The sequence below is a fragment of the Paralichthys olivaceus genome, chromosome 13, assembly GCF_024713975.1.
Source record: "Paralichthys olivaceus isolate ysfri-2021 chromosome 13, ASM2471397v2, whole genome shotgun sequence".
NCBI classification, from domain to species: Eukaryota; Metazoa; Chordata; class Actinopteri; order Pleuronectiformes; family Paralichthyidae; genus Paralichthys; species Paralichthys olivaceus.
Window position 1 is genome coordinate 2,167,385 of NC_091105.1, and position 18,798 is coordinate 2,186,182.

The window sequence follows — 18,798 nt, forward strand, 5'->3', positions numbered from 1 at the left end:
AACACTGAAGATGACGACCGACCTCAGTGGAGTCAGACCAAAGCAAACCAGTGTAGAAAGTTTTCAGGTAATGGAAGTGAAAAGACTTTAAAAAACATCCTGAAAGAAAAAAAAAAAAAGAGTCTCAGGTTCAATCTCAGGACTTTGACCCGTTTCAAAGGTTTATGAAATAAAATCCTCTCGTCTGGGAACATGTGGAACAATCAGGCTCGAAGGACAAATACTGGTCAGAATTTCTTGTTGGATTAATTATTGTAGAATGTTTTTTTTTTTTTTTTTTTTATCCAACAGTTGGTTTTTCATTCAAACACAGGAAACACTCCTGTTGTACAGCTCTGCCCTCTGCTGGTCACCGCTCAGACTGGTTTTACAAAGACGAATCTGCAAATGTCTTATAATAAAATATATATTATTACTTTTCATAGTCCACATCATTCAAAATCAGTATTTAGATTTTATATAATACACATTCATGCAATATACATATATGCATGTGCGAAACAAGAGAGCTGCAAGGATTAGTGGCAACTATTTTGAAATTCAAATATTTGTTTGATTAATTTATTCTTTTTATTTTACATTTACTTGTTCTTGGTTTTGAAACATCAGGATGTGATGTTTTCTTTGTCAAATATGATAAAATAATATTTTTGGTGTTTTAGACAAAACAAGATATTTAAGACACATTTCTTCTTTCTCTGGGATTTTATAATTTAAAAAAAATCAATTAGCAAATAATGAGAGTAAGTGATTACAAAGACAGTGTTCTATATATCTACTCAAATTATATTATAACCTAAAGAAATTGATGGTAAGAATTACACCAAATCCCCTGAAATGATTCAATTGATGATGACATTTATAAAAGGCTTAATTTATTACACAGGTCTAGTACAACAAAGTAGTAAATTACAAAATTATACACAACAAACAACAAGTAAGTATGTACACATTGTAAGAAAGAACAAACGGAGCATTCTATCAAAAGAAAAGTTTTCTAAAGGCACCGGTAACTTTTTTCAAACCCAGTTTTTCCTTTTCAACAGAAACACTGGTCCATCCCGCACTCGTCTTCATTCTGTCTCACGTTTATCAAACATCCTTCAAGACACCGTGACAACGACGAGCTGCCTCGCCTCGTTCACTGAGGAGCAAAACAACAAGGTCGACAGGACAGAAAACAGTCGTCCGGGTTTTTAAATGGACGACATGGTCAGAATAAATAAAAAAAAACTGTAAATCAAAGAGAAAACATCACGCTGGATACTGAACCGATGAGACCGAGTGAGATGACGAATCACAATGAAAAAAATAAATAAAAAAGCAGCTCAGAAAAGAAACTCGTTTGGGGTCGAAACCACATCAGAGGCCAGAAATGATTCCAGGAATCAACAGGGTCAGACGATGACTGAGGAGAAAATCAAAACTCTCTCTGCAGCAGCGGAGACACAACACGAGGGTCAGTGCAAACCACACTGTGGGCAAACAAAGAGCACAACTTTCACACTGTGCACACTAACCTCGACAACATCTTAAACAATGCCTCAACACAAGAGTGTGTGTGTGTGTGTGTGTGTGTGTGTGTGTGTGTGTGTGTGTGTGTGTGTGTCTGTGATTCTACATATTTCTGACATTTCTACATCAGCGTCCGACGTGGACCTGAAACTCACCTCGATCCCATAACATCACATACGTTTCCCCTTCCCCACTCTCTACCAACACGGACAGAACCTGTGTGTGAGTGCGTGTTAAAAAAAAAGAAAAAAAGAACGACGTGTAAATCCGTTAAACATGTTTTATGCATGATGAGTTTGTCAGGTGACATGAGCGACAGTGAATCTGTACCTGCACGTGTGTCAGAGACGTTCAAACCCATCCATGTGTCCCAGGCTGTGCTACGGCTGCTGGGACAATTATCTAATCAATGCATCTTATCAAGTCATTTTTGTCCATTAATAATAATAACTATTATTATTTTTATAACGATATGAGATTGGAGTTAAATTGAGAATTGTGAATTTAGATTTTAACAATTTTATCAACTTTTCAAAAAAAAAACAAACCCCAAAAGATTTTCAGAGTTACAGTTTTATGCAGCAGGCGAAAGAACATGTGTGCCTGAAAACAAGACGAAGCAAAATAGCTGCAATCAATTAATTAACGAATGAGTTGAATGGATTCATCTTCCGGGTCTAATATAGACACTCGGGATTTAAAGAAACGTCCAAATGATCAGATCAGAGCTGGAAAACTCATTTAACACATTTTCCCTCGTTTTCAGGCTCAGAAATGGTCAAAAATAACTTGTTAAGATGAACTTTGTGTTTCAGTGTGAATCCTTTATTAAGAATTATATTTAGCATCTACACCCACCCTCCAAAAAAAAAAAAAAAAACTCTAATCCAATTCTCTACAAAAAGCAATAAATACCATAAAGTTGTATAAATACATGATCATTATTATTTCAGTGGTAAATGTAAACAGCAGTCTCCACAGAACAATGAGATAACACAGTACACAGGAGTGTTACTGCAGCATCACAGTGATAACAATGCCCCCCCCCCCCCCCCCCTTAATTCCACAGAAAAATGAAAAAACTCTTCTCAAGTCAAACAGAAGCCAATGATTTTTCTTTTTGAAGTGTAATTACAGGTGATGGATGCTCAGAATGGATCTTATTATACGTTCGGGGGAAGAACGAGAGAGAGAGAGAGAGAGAGAGAGAGAGAGAGAGAGAGAGAGAGAGAGAGAGAGAGAGACAGCGTCGTTTGTTCAGAACAGATTGTTGGAGACCCTCTGGGGGGGGGGGGGGGCACTATAACGCTGCCATGGAAACAGTTATAAAAATGGTACCTCTCTTTTAATCATCTCCGCTCTGTAACTTTTCCTTTTTCTCCCCCCTCCCCCCCTCCTCCCCCTGTTGAGGCAGATTGTGGGGTTCATAATTAGCCAGGCAATCATGACGAGAGCCACAGTGGCCTGCAAATCAATTCCAGTCGGTGCAGGAGTGGAATCAATAGGTGGATGTATAAGAGCCGGCAATCCAATCTGCATTATATTATGTGGAGCTGCTTCATACAGAGAACCACCACCACCACCACCACCGCCAGGAAGTCCAGGTACAGGGAAGAATTTCAATAGATCCTGAACGAAGTCGAGCAGATTCTGACCTGGATCATGTCATCAATATAAAATCCCTGCAAAAAACCGCGACAGTTTCCAGTTTGAGATTTAAACTTGATCTGCAGCTACATGAAGGCACTTACGTGTTGTGTGACGACAGCTTCCTTCAACCCAGAGCCTCGTTTCAAACGCACGTGAACACATGCACAGATCAGAGCCCGACCGATTCAGGGCTCGACCCCTGAGAGCCGATAACGACCAATCGGCGGCCTGACGGGAAAACTCAAGATAAATTCTTTATTTTTGAATTTGTTTTCTTCCAATTTATAATAAAGTTTAAAATATCGAGCCTCGGTAACATTTCTGTGTCATAAAGGAGACAAGACGTCAGTTCACATAGTTTTTTTGAATCTACATATCTGATATATTTAGATTTGCGGACTGTATCGGTCGGGCCGTGACGTTTTCAGACGTGTTTTCAGCTTCACACACAAACTCAAGTGTGACAGCAGAAAAAAAAACAGGCTTCAGTAAATGTGACTGGGTCGTCAGCTTCTCAGGAAACACACGAACAAATACTTCAGTCGTTAGAAAAAATGCTTCGGCGCTCGACGTATCAAAACTTTATCTCCGAGTGATGAAACTATTGGTGTTAGAGAAGCGCTACAGTGAGCGGTTAAAATCTGCCACACGTCGATCGGACGCACACCCTCACTGCTCCTTGCAGTCGTGCGCGGTGGCGTGCGGCTGGTTGGAGCCGCGGCACGGCTTCCACAGCAGCGGCGCGCTGAAGATGCCGATGATGCCGAGGTTGAGGAGGAGGCTGACGACCAGCACGCCGATGGTCCCCAGGAAGGAGGGCGTGGCTCCGTGGGCCACGAGCCACGCCCTCCGCTGCGCCATGTCCGCCAAGACGCCCTCCATCTGGAAGTGGGTCCCCACCACGGCGCAGACGTGGAAGAGCTGGTGGCTGTGGCCTGTGAGGAGGAAGACGAGACAAGAGTCAATGTTCAAGAACGAGGTTCACACACACACACACACACACACACACACACACACACACACACACACACACACACACACACACACACACACACACACCAAATCTAAAATGCTGATTAAAAAACAAATTCCGAATAATTCCTCAATCAATAGTTCATGAAATAATCAGCAACTTAATTGGTGATAAGAATAATTTGTTGTCGTCTCAGCCCGAGTTATTAAAATAATCAAAAAATGTTTTCTGACTAAATTTAACAATCAGTCAACATCAGAATCTCACTTTAATTTTCTTTGCTCGATGTTTTCGGAAGAAAAAAACCAGCGAATGTTGATACTTTAGGGACGAATGGAGTTTTTCTGCAAAATTGATTTTACAAAACAAAACATTTTAACATTCTCGATAAAATTCGACCTTTTTAAATTGTGATTGGTCATTAATCATTCTTTGTTAACTCGATTGTTAACGTGACGTTTTTTTTAATCATCTTTAAAAGATGTTTGGAACCTTCAAGATTTATCAAAAGAGAAATAAAATTACGTGAACACTCTACTGCAGCTCCTCCTCGGACTTTACAAGCGACTGAACCTCGGCCGGACGTTTGCAGACGATAGAAACTTTACACCAAAGTAAATAACCGATCAAAGACACAGGTAGAAAAAAAGTTTACGTGACATCGAATCAAAAGCTTGTTTGATGCAGAGCTGCTGTTTTGGGTCGATTGTCCCGAGTCAGCGGGGAAACGTTCAAGAACAAAAGACGGCAAATATTTAAGTTACAACCGCGTGAGGACGATAAAACAAACAGAACGCGGGTTCGTGTTTTTCTTAATGTGCAGCTTCTCTTTCATATTTAAACTCTTGAAGTTCATCTACAGTTACTCTGCAGCTCCTCGGGGAAACACATCTTCCTCACATGTTTCCGTTCTTATTTCCTCACAGCGCATGCGAACAGGACGATGCATTCACCGTCATTTCGCCTCAGGTTCTTAAGGGACGTACCGATGTAGTCGAAGCGTCCCGGCGCCAGCCTCTCCGGGAGGTGGGCGGTAAACAGGAAGCAGGTGAGGAAGGCGAAGAGGAGGTGGTAACAGTGACTGGACAAGGCGCCGCTCTGGCTGCAGCTTCCTCCGCAGCACAGGAGAATCTGCACAAAAGACAGATTTCAGATTTCAATATAATTCAGGTTTTCAGACGTGCATCTCTTCACTGGTTGAATATCTAAATCGCCAGGAGGTGATTAACTCACCCTGTAAAACAAAGGGACAGTGTCAAATATGAATGGGACGACGAACGCTCCTGTTCTGAGAGCTTTGCTTCTCTGTGGGAACTGTAACTCCAGGAACCTGCAGACACACAACAAACGAGAAGAATCATTTGAATCTATACGATAATTATATAACAAGTTGCACACGCACCATTAAAAAAACATAAACTGATTCACTGGGAAATTTGAGAAAATGTCAAAAAGCAGCAACTCAGTATTTTCTACTTAATCCTGATGACAATCAAACAAACAGATGAAAACATAACGAGGCGGAGGTAATGACACAAACACATGAAAGGAGAAATCAGACGTCTTGACCTTAATATCTTATTAGTTGGCATCTAAAATATAATTGAATACGTCCCTCTCATCCACCAACCTTATTTTTTTTTATTCATTTGTTTTTTATTGCCATGTATTTGGTGAAGCGCTTTGTGACTTTGGATATACAAAGTTATTTTTTTTTTAGTTTCTCTTTCCTCGTGTGTGTGTTTGCTATGAAAACTTGTGCAAAGTTAAAAAGTGTGAGTGGAGCTCCTCTGCTCCTCGAACATCTCGTCACCTGAGTCTGACAGGAGCTGCAGGAATGGACAGACTGAGGAAAAAGTGTTTGTGAACATTAATAAGTATTTAAGTAATAACCCGAATTAAAATAAAAGACTGTGGAGTTTGTTTAGACTGATGAGTAAGAAGAAATTCCAGATACTAACTTCTGTTGGAGGTTATTTATTTATGTAAAAAACTCCAGTGTGGTCGGGCTCAACGTCTCAGAACACACACGCTAGTTTTTGTCAAAGGCTGCAGTTGATACTCGAAACTGCCCGACAACAAAACAAATGATCTCTCATCCATCATGAGAGTCTGACTGACGCAGCTCTTTCAGCAGCAGCTTCAGCTGAAGTCAGAAACGTTCTCCCGGGCGTCTCCGGCCTCTGCATGTGGGTCACCGTGTGGTTACGAGGCTGAAGGTATTTAGTCTGTCTGGGTTTCAGTGGAAGGTTCAAGTGTCACGTGTTGGTGGAAATTCTCTTTCACTGGCTTTTCGCCATCTTGCCAAGAACAGACGTCTGAGAGAAGCTGGAAAACTTTCTGTACCATTCGTCCTTACATTGACTCTCAATGCCTTTATGTTTAACGTCCTTGAAAACAGGTTATTATAAGTGTGGATTTATGGGTAAAAACAAGCGAAGCCTCGCTGAATATTTACCTCACGTCTTAAAGGTATAAGATTTCTACAGAAACCCTCTTTTTACCTGGAGTAGCAGGACAGACTCGTGCAGAACAACGTGTTTCCGATGGCGATGGGGACGAAATGTTGATGGAGGAAACTGTTCACCCAACAGTCAGGCATCACGTAGTATCCGTAGCTTATTGCACAACCTGAAAACAGACACACGACAACATGAGCGTGTTGAATCGGTTCAAACTTGACTTGAATTTTAACGTAGTTATTTGTATTTGTACACGTTTCCTTCTGTCCGTGTGGATTTAATATTAATTAAAGTCAGTTGTACATTAGAACATGTGGGTATCATTGGGTTTTCACACAAGCAGATGTGTTGTGTGTACATTTCCCTTGTAAAAAACAAATAGTTTTATAATATTTATAATATTCAGACAATAAATGAAACCAGGTTCGATTTCTTGAGGTTTTTATTTATTTTTCAAGAGTAATTTTAAATGTGGTGGACACTAGACAAAATGTATATAATTATATTTAAAGTTCACATTTTTAATTTAATTTAATATTTAAAGCCACAACCTGCAGATTTTAACTCTACTTGCAGTGTTGTTTCTGACTCAGCCACCAGGGGTCGCTCAAGCACGAAAGGTCCAAATTCTACCCTTTAAACAGAGTTTTACATGATTTGTGTGAGATAAACTGCTCAGGGTGAAGTTCCATAAATCAAAGGTTGTCTTCCTCTCGACAGAGGATCTGCAGGACTGTGTGTTTCACATGAATTCCCTCGGCCTTGAAATGTTTGTAATACTTTAATTATTCTCACACTGCCGCAGCTCTGATCCAAACAAACACTATTAAACATTTTAAACAAGACAAATCTCGGCACCCAGAGAGATTCAGACTGGAGCCACGTTCTTTTAAAGAGGCCCTCGGTTGCAGGAGGGTCATAAACACTGACATCACGACGAACGCACACTAACCTGAAATGCAACTGCGAACGGAAAAACAGCGATGCATTGTGTTTAAAGATTAAATAAAGTTCAGTGCTAATGAAATGAATCTGCATGCACGTGAAAGTGGACGGCCAGCAGCTGCAGGAAAAACAAGTTTTTCCAAAAGAGCACTTGTGCAACACGCTCTGAATTCCTGTAAAAATGTGTCTTTTGTTTATTCTCTTTATCAAAATCTCTGACGGGGAGATATTACTCAGAGGAGAAACGGTTGTGAAGCCAAACAAACACTTTCTGGGGCGTAGAGAAGCCAGGAAACAAATAATTTCTCAAGAGAATATGGAAATCAGACATCCAGCTGACAACCACAGCGGGCTGAGAAGGCAAACAGGCACAACAATACCACTTGTGTCCTTTGTCACGCAAACTAAATATTACAGGAGGACTTGACTTCCTTTAAAAATCTCAGTGTCCTTGAAAACAAGGATTTCTACAAACAGCCTCATTAAAAAAGCAGATTTCATCTTATTTGAAGCGCGTTCGCTTCTGGTCGAGTTTTAGATTCCTCTGATTCATCGGTGGACGATGATATCGACTGATGTTTCACAGACATCAGTGTGAAAACAATGCACAGTTCTACAATTTGCACAAGTTTCTTTTCTTAAAGTTGAATTTATTGGGATTTATTCGTGTCTAAACTGTGAAACATCAAACCTCAATTACATTTCTTTATCAAAAGTGTTTGAGAATAATTTTAACTATGTGAGCGTGGTGCTCTGCCTTGCTCCAGTCACCACCAACGCTCCCGTTCTGCAGAAACAAAACCACAACATGTCTGCCTCGCGTCTTACCGAGGCTGTAGAGGCTGAGCGCTCCGTAGTCGAAGAAGTAGCAGATGTGGCGGGACTCCGGGGACATGGTGCTGAAGGTGTGGGCGCAGCTGGAGGTGAAGGGGTAAATGCAGATGAGCACCATGTACACCAGCAGGGGCCAGGTGTAGCTGTCGGTCAGGAAGTTCAGAGTGGAGCAGAGGACGCAGAAACGCCACAGGAAATACCTGCCACACAAACACAGCTTTGTCTTTTTCCTGGGTAATAATCTGTTCGGCTCGGAGCGTCGTCTCCATGACAGCGGCCGTCCCGCGCCGCTCTCGGCTGTTGTGCTTTGACTTTTCTCACATCCTGGACTTGTCTCGTGTGAATTTAAATCCCGGCTTATGTCATTTTTTTGGGAGGATCCTGCCTGGAAATCTTAGAAACACGTTTCATCCAGCAGTTGATTTTTGTTTCCTCCTGCGCTGCTGAGGAACTTAAGGGATTTTACGTCACAGATGCTAAACACAGATGCTTTTTTTTTAAATTAAAGTTGTTTTTGTAAAGTTACGTGGTTTGTAGAGATAAGACGCATTTAAGGTTTCGTGTGACGGGATGAGAGTTACAGAACATTTTAAAGGTCCCACATTGTACAAAGTGAGACCCACTGCACAACTGTTCTGTCGCCATGAGTTTTAATTGTAAATTAACAACACATGATTAAATGAATTTAATAAATTTGCCAGTCAATCAGAAAATAGATTGACTGGCTGTCCCTGTGCAGACTCGAGCTTCAGAGAGAAGCATGAGGGAGGAGACGTAAAAACTAGATTGAGAAGTTTTTCTTGTTTTCCTGAAACCTGAAATCTTCTCACGTAAAGCAAAACTTCTAACTTTTCAAAACCTTAGTGAGTGAGGTTAGTGGGGATTTCTTACGCACCATGTTGGCAAGAAGTGGGTCCAGATGTTGATCGTCTCGTTGTTCATCTGGAAGCTGCTGAGGACGCAGTCCAGCGCCGAGCTGCAGGGGTGACGGTACCCGGAGATGATGCTGTCCTCTCTGAACACCTGAGGACCAACAGGGACAGACGGTCCAGGTGAACAACTACAACTCTATTAATCCTCCAGGGGGAGAATTCAGTCCAGTTTTTTTTAATCAACGAAACAGTAACAAACGTAATTAGTCGACTGGTTAATTGGTTAATTGCTAATTAATGGAGTTCACAGTGATTCTGTATTTCCAGAGTTGACTCAAACTTAGGAGTGGATTTAGTTTCATGCGTTCATGTTGTGGAGCTGTGTTCCGTCTTCACCTTTGGGACCTGGTGGATGTTGAAGAGTTGGGGGAGTTTGATGCTGAGCATGTCTGTGGGCAGTCTGATCGCCCCCCTCCCTCTCTGACAAACCTCCTGGAGTCTGGCTCGGCCCCCCCGGCACAGGACCAACCAGACGGGGTAGTCATACACGGGGACCCGGGCGCCCTGTCCTGGACTGTCGGGCTCCCATCGCAGGCAGCGCCCCCAGCCCTGGCTCCACCCACCTCCGACGCCAATACTGGCCCCGATCCCCCGCCACACGGGAAACACTGAGGACACGTGAAGGAAACATTAAAACAGCAGCAGCAGCAAACATTTCTACACACGTGTGGACCAGAGATGGAAGACATGTGGCTCCCAGAAAAGTAAAGCGCCTCAATCTTTGGCTGCAAAAGGTCATAAATCCCAACTCCTCCATGTTAATAGATGGGACACGGACAAACTAAAAAGTTTTCCAAGGATTGGGCAAACTGGGAGCTCGTTGCTCCATCACCTCAGAGCTGTTGTACAGACTCTGGCTCCATGTGCGCAGGATAGCAGCGTTCACATCCAGGATATTTTTGATTTAATTTTCATCTTTGGAGCAAACACACGCTGTGAACACACCACGGTGTTAAACAGAAACTGTCTGTGGGCCACACACACACACACACACACACACACACACACACACACACACACTGGATGTTGTTTATTTTGGTTCTCCGCTGCACAGAGTAACTTTATTGGACTCATATAAGCAACACAGAGCTATGACAAAGGACGAGACAGTGGCTGATGAAGCAAATACAATTGTGCTAGTGGAAAAAAAAAAGATGTTATACAACCTTTAAGCCATGAAGAATTCTGCAAACACTGCGTGTGACTTCACGGGTTATTTATTTAATGAAGAACAAAACAACTCGTAACGAAAGAATCTCAATCTCTCTGCTTCCTTAATGAACTGACTTCGTTTTCCATGTGACATGATGACGTCATGACGGTATCAGATCTCTGGACGATGAGGTCCAGGTTCAAACTTTGCACTTTTCCTGTTTGCCCGACTCTCCTCCTATCCACCGTGGGCCTTTGCACTTCTGTGTTCTGAGTACTTGTATATGTTGCGTACTCATATATTCCGTCTACTTATACGTTTACACCGGGGATCAGAGAGAAACGGTTTTTCAGTCCATGTCGGGTGCATAGCGGGAAATGACAATATCGTTTGAGATGAGGATCACAGGACAAAAATGTTAAAAGATAATTTGCTGTAATAAAAATAAGACGCACCAGTAAAATAATGGATTAAATAAGTAAACATTCCAAATGAAATATAAAAATGAAACTATTATATACGATGAAATATTTGACCGATGTCTCAAGTGTGAAGTCTTTGTTGACTGGAGCTGACACTGAGAACAATCTCCTATTGAGACGCACCCAGACATCAGTCCGAAGAATGCCACGCATTGTCCCGCTGCCTGTGACAGAAAGCGAGAGTGATAACATGTTTGTGTGAGTCAATATTACAGCAGCATTCATTCTGCAGACAGCAGAAGGGAAACATCATCAGAGAGAAATGTTTCTTTCACCACAAGATGTTTTAAACTCTACAGACAAACTGAACCTGGACAATATTACTCATCAACTCTGGACTCCTGCAGTCGAGCGCGGAGCCAGATGTCGGTGTGTACGGTTGAAATCAATTAGAGCGAGTGTGTTCCATTCCTAAGACTCGCTGACACGCAGCGTCCTCCCATTCCTGAGCGACACAACAAACCAGAGTCGATTCCTTCTCGGGCCAAAACTATCCCAGGATTCCTTGCATGCCAGTGACGGAGCGATCGAGCCAGTGATGTAGGTTGCAGTTAAGTGCAATGGCTCAAAGCATTAAATGATGCAACAGTAAGAGCAGGAGAGGCTGGTGATGTAAACAGGAAATCCTCCGCAGACCAGACCGCCTCAGTTCAGTTTGTCCTGTGCAACCTAGTCTGTCTTCAGAGTCCTCGGAAGGACGTGGACATTGGCTCATGTTCATTTCTACACACACACACACACACACCAACCCATCCCTCTGAATTTAAGATTCAATGTGAGACACAACCTGATCGATGTCATCAACCTGATGTTGAATAAAGTTCAGTACATTAACACATACTGAAGAAAGCGATCACTAAGATGTTCCAATGGAACCCAGATGTGTTTTATTTGCATGGACTCATCTCCGTGCATCTGTCTCCTCAGAGCTGACGGGATAAAACATTTCCTGACGACCTGCCCCCCCCCCCACCCCCCCTGCAGCTCATACCTTGAGGGGCCCCTCTCCGGCTGAGTAGGAACAACAAGCGGCAGCCACCACTTACTGCGACCCAGCTGCAGGCCCCGGCCTGTTCGCTGTGACAGAGTGAGCTTTGTGGAGACGGAGGCCTTGAGAGCACAGGGGCCAGGGGATGACACCGTGCTGGATGGAAATGAGGCGCCTCACACACACACACACACACACACACACACACACACAGACACACACACAGTTCTGCCACTGAGAACATGCACAAGCTCTCAGTGCACTAACATGCATGCACACTGGTACAAATCCTGCTTTCATCACGACTGGAAGACAAAAGCGACAGTGCACACAGCACAAGATTGTGTTGATGACAATAGAAAGGAAAAAGCCACAGGGTTCACTGCAGTGTGAAAAAAAAAAAAAAAAAAAGCTGATCTGAATTCAGATCATTTGCATCATGTGGTTGAACAGTTAATTTTGAGGCTTGTTTCTTGCAAACTGTGACCCGTGACTGATCTGAATGTTACCTCTATGCATGCAAATATATATTATTCATGTATGGATATGTAGAGAGAGAGAGAGAAAGAAAGAGAGAGAGAGGACAAAGCCTCTGCTCCTCAGCAGCGACATAAAGAGACGTCTGTGCACTTCAGCTCCGCAGAGCCTGGTGACCCAGAGGAAGTATGTCAGTGTGTCCTGTCACGCTGTCCAACTACACGAGCAACAATCGTGTGACAAAGACGCTGAGCGCGCTCTACATTTGGACGAAACCCCCATTTCACTTCAGACACACACAGGCAGGAGTGTTTGCAGCAGACGCCCCGAGAGGACGACAGTTGTGTCCTCAACTTCAAACACGAGATTTAACCGGAGAGTCAGGAGCAAAGAAAAAAAACCTCAGCTCCACACGCTGCTCATCTTTCTACAGCTCAGACCAAGAAAAACGCAAGCAAATCAGTGGAGAGACGTTTGAGTCAGACAACCTGCATCAGGACTCGACTCAAGACAAGAAGACTCAGCCCACAGTGCAGCATGTGAGGCGGGACGAAGCCTGGGACTTTTCAAAATAAGTTGCCAATGAGCCTCAATGATCCCATGACGCTGCTGCACTGATATGTAGCATCACACAACCGTGCACGAGCCAAAGACTAAAAAACACCCACACACACACACACACACACACATCAAATTAAAACTTCCCCTCTATGAAAGTGGTTAATCAAATCTCTCTCCAAAAAGAACATGCTCGATTAGGAGACGCCTGTTTTCCCGGAGATGAAAACGAAATGAAGCTGCTCCTCCCGTCTTGGCTGAGTCCGGAGAAGAGGAAGGTGTTTGTAGAAGTGACTCAAGAACTTCTCGTGTATTTTATCATTTCTAGGCCAATGTGTGTTTTCCCATTTTTCATAGTCACATTTATCAAAAGGGCAAATACTCAGCGGTCTCGGGGAGAAATGAAAGTAATTACACGCACGATATTTTATCCGCTCATGTGACCACAGAACCACCAGACAGCCGTTGTCACCTGTCAATCCTGTCTCAATTCTGGGTTTACTCAACACGTCCTTCCTCTTTATGTTTTGTTCTCCTGATCGCTGAAATTCTTGACCCTCGCTTGTGATGTCGCCACACGTGACCTTTCTCAATGGACGTATTTATTGGCCAGAGGCTGACAATAAGAAAGCTGTGCACGGAGCATGTTGCCCACACAGTCTGACAGACGTGCCCTGTGCTGCAAATATGCCCGACTCGCCTAATTCTGCAGAACATTCCTGTCCTGCTGAAACATTTGCATGAGAGATAAACACCGAAAGCACGACCGGTCAGCTCCCTGTTCGGTTGATGCACCGAGAAAAACCCTTCCACTAAGATTATTTGTGATTATTCTTTATGGTTGATCGTAATAAAAGCATCTCCTTGATCTGGGAGTGTTTTCCCAGTTTCTCTTTCTCCACCACGTGGAGACAGAACAAGATAAATCCACAAGTTTGGATCTGGAGCAACAGACAGGATCCGTTTTTCACGAATAAAACAAATAAACCTCAAAGCTTCAGACGTCTCCGGCTCATTTCGACACATCCCTGCACGTCAGAGCTGAGCAGTGAGTCTGCTCCTGTCACGTTCTGACGGTCACTGGAAATATCTGATACAAAAACACGAATGCACATAAATATTCAGTTCACATCAATCTCATTTCTGAACCATTAAGATTTGATTCATTTAATCACGTAAACACAAACTATTCTTCACCTGCAGCTTCTGAAATGTGATTTTAATTCTGATTAATTACTGACCATCATTTCCTCAATTGATCAGTTCATCATTATGGAAAATAAGATTATTTGTCACCTTGTAACTTTCTCACCATTTTCAGAAATGTAATTTTTTTTATTATTTTAATTTGACAAATTAACCCTCATAATAAAAATAACCCTTGCACTTGCATCGTCACTGTCCCGTCACACATCACAAACACAGTTTCTGAGTATTTGACACTTCTGCACACACACTAACAAAATCCTAAAGTTCAAAAACAAAAACCTAAACTTCTGTTTGCTTTAAGTCCGAGGTCACTGTGGAATGTTTTTGTCAAAGGTGTCCTCCTCCCCACCCCCCCCCCACCCCCTTCCTGAAAAGTGTGTAAGTTTCAAACTGCTCAGGATTGGAGTGTGTGTGTGTGTGTGAGTGTGTGTGTGTGTGTGTGTGTGTGTGTGTGTGTGTGTGTGTGTGTGTGTGTGTGTGTGTGAGGCTGTCGACACATTTAGACAAATAAAAGGAACCCGATGTCAAACAGAAACTAGCTTTAAGTCAATGCTGACGAACATGAGACAAAACGACAGAACTGACTGAACAGGCTGGGTGGGGTTGTGCAGACCAACCCCCCGTCCTGTCGTGTTTGCTCTCCTCCCTGAATACCTCATCGTCTCCTGCCGCACACGAGATCTGTTTCAAATCACCTGCAAGCAAAGAAATTACATTTGACAGGTTCGCATTCGTACAAACTGAGAGAAGTGTGTGCAATAGGCCTGATATGGATTATCAAGCTAAATATTTCTCTTCTATATTCCTGATAACGTGTTGACCTTTAATTTATCACATGTTTTTTTTCATGTAAGGCCTAAATTTCCACTGGGATCAACACAGGATCTTTATCTACATTTAAAAAATTGCTAATTTCAAGATTAAAACTGGAGTTTGGAGTTGATGCTCTTGTTCTTGTCAAAAAATCAGTCACTCATTTTAAAAAAGCAAATTAAAAACACTTGATTAAAAGTTACCTCCATGATTTTCTTCAACGTCAATCCATCCATCCATCTATATATCTATCTATCTTTCCATCCATCCATCCATCCATCTATATATCTATCTATCTTTCCATCCATCCATCCTTCCATCTATATATCTATCTATCTTTCCATCCATCCATCCATCTATCTTTCCATCCATCCTTCCATCTCTGCTCAGTGTTCACACTCTCTCTTCTACATGTGAACTGTAACAAGTGAAAGACGAGTTTTAAAATCCATGTGGACAAAACTCGTCCAAACAGCCGGAGCTGGAAAAGTCTCCAGAGCAACAGCTCAGGAACAAACACGCTGGTCACATGTTGTTCATTCTCAGAACGACGAGAGTTTCCTGACTCGATCCTTCAAGTCTTTCTACCCCCCCCCCCCCCCCCACATGTGTTTCCTCTACTATTAAAATCTGCCTGTGCAGGAATTCACGAGGACACGAAGTTCACACGTGAAGACAGAGAAAGAGGCGAAGAGTCGAAGCTGCAGAACTACAACCTCCGCGAAGAGGCGACGGAAAGAAAACCGCATCTCCTGTTTTTACGATAATCACGATAAAAACACTCCGCACTCACCGCGACCCTCCGGCATGCGGAGGTTTCAGGAATCCTCCGCTTGTGTCCGCGTTAAAAACACTTTGGCGTGAGAGTCTGGGCCTGATGTCCTGCTGCTGCTGCGCTCACTGTCAGTGTCTGTGTCTGTCTGTGTGTGTCTGTGTGTGTCTGTCCTCCCTTTCCCTTGTCCCTCGCGAGCCAGTAGGAAGCGCGGCTCGCGCTCACGTGGATCTGAGGAGCAACAACAACACCAGCCATGTGTATCTGCAGCTCTGCGCGCGCTCCGCTGCTCACGTGACCCACGACGATTATTCGACGAATCGAACCGAAGCTTCAAACGAGACCGATTTTTATTTTAAATAAAGTTTTACAGTCACAATGGAAAAAAAACCATAGAACTACAAAAAAGAGACCAAAAATAGAAAAGTTTACCCAGAAGAGGTTAATTTTTTAATAAAACAACAAAAAATAAAAACCACCAATTAGATAGTGGAACACAAAATGACAAGAAATAAGAAATATTACAAAATAAGACAACAGAAGTCAAAAAGGACGAGACAGACTGGAAACGATGAAGATCATAAAATCCACCAGACAGTTGTTGATATTTCAATCTGAACAAACGAGTCGGATCGAGCTGACGAGCGGAACGAGGCCGAAACAACCTCGGACCATCCCGTCCCATGACGGCGGTGACCTCACTGACCCACAAATGATGTCATCCACCGTCAGCGGTTACACTGAGGAAGTGTCTTCACATCATTCAGCTTCTCAGATTGACTCAAATGTCCCCAAGGTCACGGGAAGTCCTGCTGCCGTTGACTATAACTCCTACAATCACAGGAGTCGGAGCCTTCACGTGAACCTGTGGGGACGCGCCTTTGTCCAAACACCAACCAGAGAGGACATCCTGTTTTTGTGTCAACACAACTTTCCGTCCAATCACTTCTGAGCACACGGCCTCGTTTGTTTTCATGCAAACTCTGAGCAGCGTCACACACAAAGTATTTTTACTACGGGGACCTCCACGGCCCCGTTCTGCTTCCTGGTATATTTCCACACTCTGTTGACATGGTCGTCGTTAACTTCTCATGAATCCATGTTCTTGTTAAAATGAGTCACTTGTTTTTGAGTGGCGTGTTTCCAGAAAGCAAATTAAAACACTTAAATCCATGCGAATGGATTATTACTATGAATTCCACAGTTTGTGTTAAATTCAGCAGCAGCACTCAAATCATGATACGGGGACATATTTCACAGGTTGCGTCACATCTGTCACGTCACGTCTTCCTCCGCCTCTTTGAGATCATCATGTTTGAGTTCTTCTTGTTCCAACATCAAGATGTTCAAATATTTAATAACAAGTTCCTGCATTCAAATATAAAACTGAAGCCAAAGTATTTTCAGTTAAATGTAATAATGTCCCATTTAAAGTATTTCTCGTGCAGAGTAACATCGTTTAAGACTATTACTATAAAGTATTTTCACGCTATAGTTGGTGAATGTGTTTTACATCAAATACTGTATTTATTTCCCTGCATTGTATTGTGATAAGTTAATTATATGGTTTGTAGGTAAAATTTCAATTTGAAAGTATAACTTTAAGCAAATCTGAGAAGTACAGAGAAAACAGAGAAAAGCACTTCAACACTGTTACTGTGGACGACGACGCAAATATTAAGAGACAGAGTTAAAGTAAAAATTTAAAAACTAAAAGAGGAATAAAATAGATCATGTATTTATCTTATTTGACGTCTTTTAAGGGGACACAGAATCATGGACACGACGTTTGTTCAAACTTCTATTTTTATGGACGTGTTTATTAAACTTTTGAAATCAGGAAACGTGAATTTAATGTTCCCTGAGTATTCATCAGGACATTCAGTTCCCATAAGTGGGAGTGACTTACTGAGTAAAAGCACTGGGGTCTCTTTAAGAGGAAGAGGAGTGGGGTTTTGCCGAAACCTCCAGTTCTTAGAAAGAGAAACAGTCGTTGTGATTGTGATGAGAAACTGCTGCTGAGCTCACATCGACAGAAACGAGCCCCGACCCTCCAGCTTCACGTGTCCGATCAGATCAATGCAGACCACGACTCAAGCAAATCCAATTTTTTCATCCTCTGGGAATAAAACAAACTTCCATTCTTACTTCCCATTCTCCCTGTCCCACCAAACAACCCCCCCCCCCTCCTCTCCTCCTCCTTTCTTCCTCTGCACATTCCTGCTGTAACCGAATAAAAACACTGCTGGATCCTCCAGTGTTGAAATCCCACCCTGAGGGCCCAGACCTTCCTCCACTGGATGTGGCAGAAAGCTTGTTTTTCCCAGCTGAGGGACGAGGCCGCGAGGCCGCGAGGCCGCAGGAGCCGAGGCATCATCAGCATGAGAGCAAACACGGGTGGCGTCGACATTTGTGGATGGTTTTAAGCGAGAGGAGCAACTGATGAAGTCTCCAAAGACAGTTACTCACGCATAAACTCCAAGCAGGCGAGGCATTTCCCCACAGCCAGCACAGACCCCTGCATGGACATTTCTCACACAGATCACAGGCACTTTTTGAAAACTACAAAACAAACTAGTGGGTTGAGTTTAAACCTCTCATCCTGTCCCCGCAGCCCCGTCCGTCCACTGCGAGGTCCCTGCAGCCCCACGGCTTCACGGGCTCCCAGAAAGAGGATTGTCCTTGGGTCAGTGAGGTTTTCCCAACCCCCCTTACCCAGCACAAGTGCCAACCATCCACTGACCCTGCTGCCAGGGGATTGGCTATTCTGTGTGCGCTCGGCTAGTGGTGGGCTTGTGGCCATGGGGACACAAATGATGGAGGGGGGGGGGGGGGTGGAAAGGAGAGAGAGAGAGAGAGAGAGAGAGAGAGAGAAAGAATGGCACATGGAGACCTAGTTTAATAGAAGAGGCAGAGACGGGGCGTCAGTGAGGAGGTGAGAGGGTTTATGTGAAGTTCACTGTGAGGATTTTAGATTGAGGATTAGAGTTTGCAGCTGAATGTGTTGAAATCGATTAATCTCTCAGAAAATGGTG

The 18,798-nt window shown here is 43.1% G+C and overlaps 1 protein-coding gene across 6 annotated transcripts; it reads right to left on the reverse strand.

The window, feature by feature from the left end:
* Nucleotides 1-853: 853 nt before the first annotated feature.
* paqr6 (progestin and adipoQ receptor family member VI) lies at nt 854-18,483 on the reverse strand. Of its 6 annotated transcripts, XR_011245956.1 has the most exons (9): nt 15,785-16,018; nt 9,648-9,919; nt 9,275-9,402; nt 8,374-8,579; nt 6,643-6,769; nt 5,372-5,468; nt 5,125-5,269; nt 1,497-4,100; nt 854-1,432 (listed from the first exon to the last, which is right to left on the reverse strand). XR_011245956.1 is itself a non-coding variant. In XM_069537809.1 (8 exons), the coding sequence occupies exons 1-8, from the start codon at nt 18,362-18,364 to the stop codon at nt 3,835-3,837; spliced, it is 1,248 nt and encodes a 415-aa protein (XP_069393910.1). In that variant the 5' UTR covers nt 18,365-18,483; the 3' UTR covers nt 854-3,834. The 6 variants fall into 6 exon arrangements, 5 of the variants coding, with proteins under 5 accessions (XP_069393910.1, XP_069393906.1, XP_069393909.1 ...); XM_069537809.1 differs by lacking the exon at nt 15,785-16,018 and adding an exon at nt 18,358-18,483 and having other exon boundaries at nt 854-4,100; XM_069537805.1 differs by lacking the exon at nt 15,785-16,018 and adding an exon at nt 18,233-18,373 and having other exon boundaries at nt 854-4,100.
* Nucleotides 18,484-18,798: the final 315 nt, after the last annotated feature.

Coding starts and splice junctions, on each gene's coding strand:
- paqr6 (XM_069537804.1), bottom strand. CDS start 12,178: ATGTTCTCAGTGGCAGAACTGTGTGTGTGTCTGTGTGTGTGTGTGTGT. Junction 6,770..8,373: donor GCTCAGCCTCTACAGCCTCG/GTAAGACGCGAG, acceptor GTCTGTTTTCAG/GTTGTGCAATAAGCTACGGA. Junction 5,270..5,371: donor CTGTCCCTTTGTTTTACAGG/GTGAGTTAATCA, acceptor TCTTTTGTGCAG/ATTCTCCTGTGCTGCGGAGG.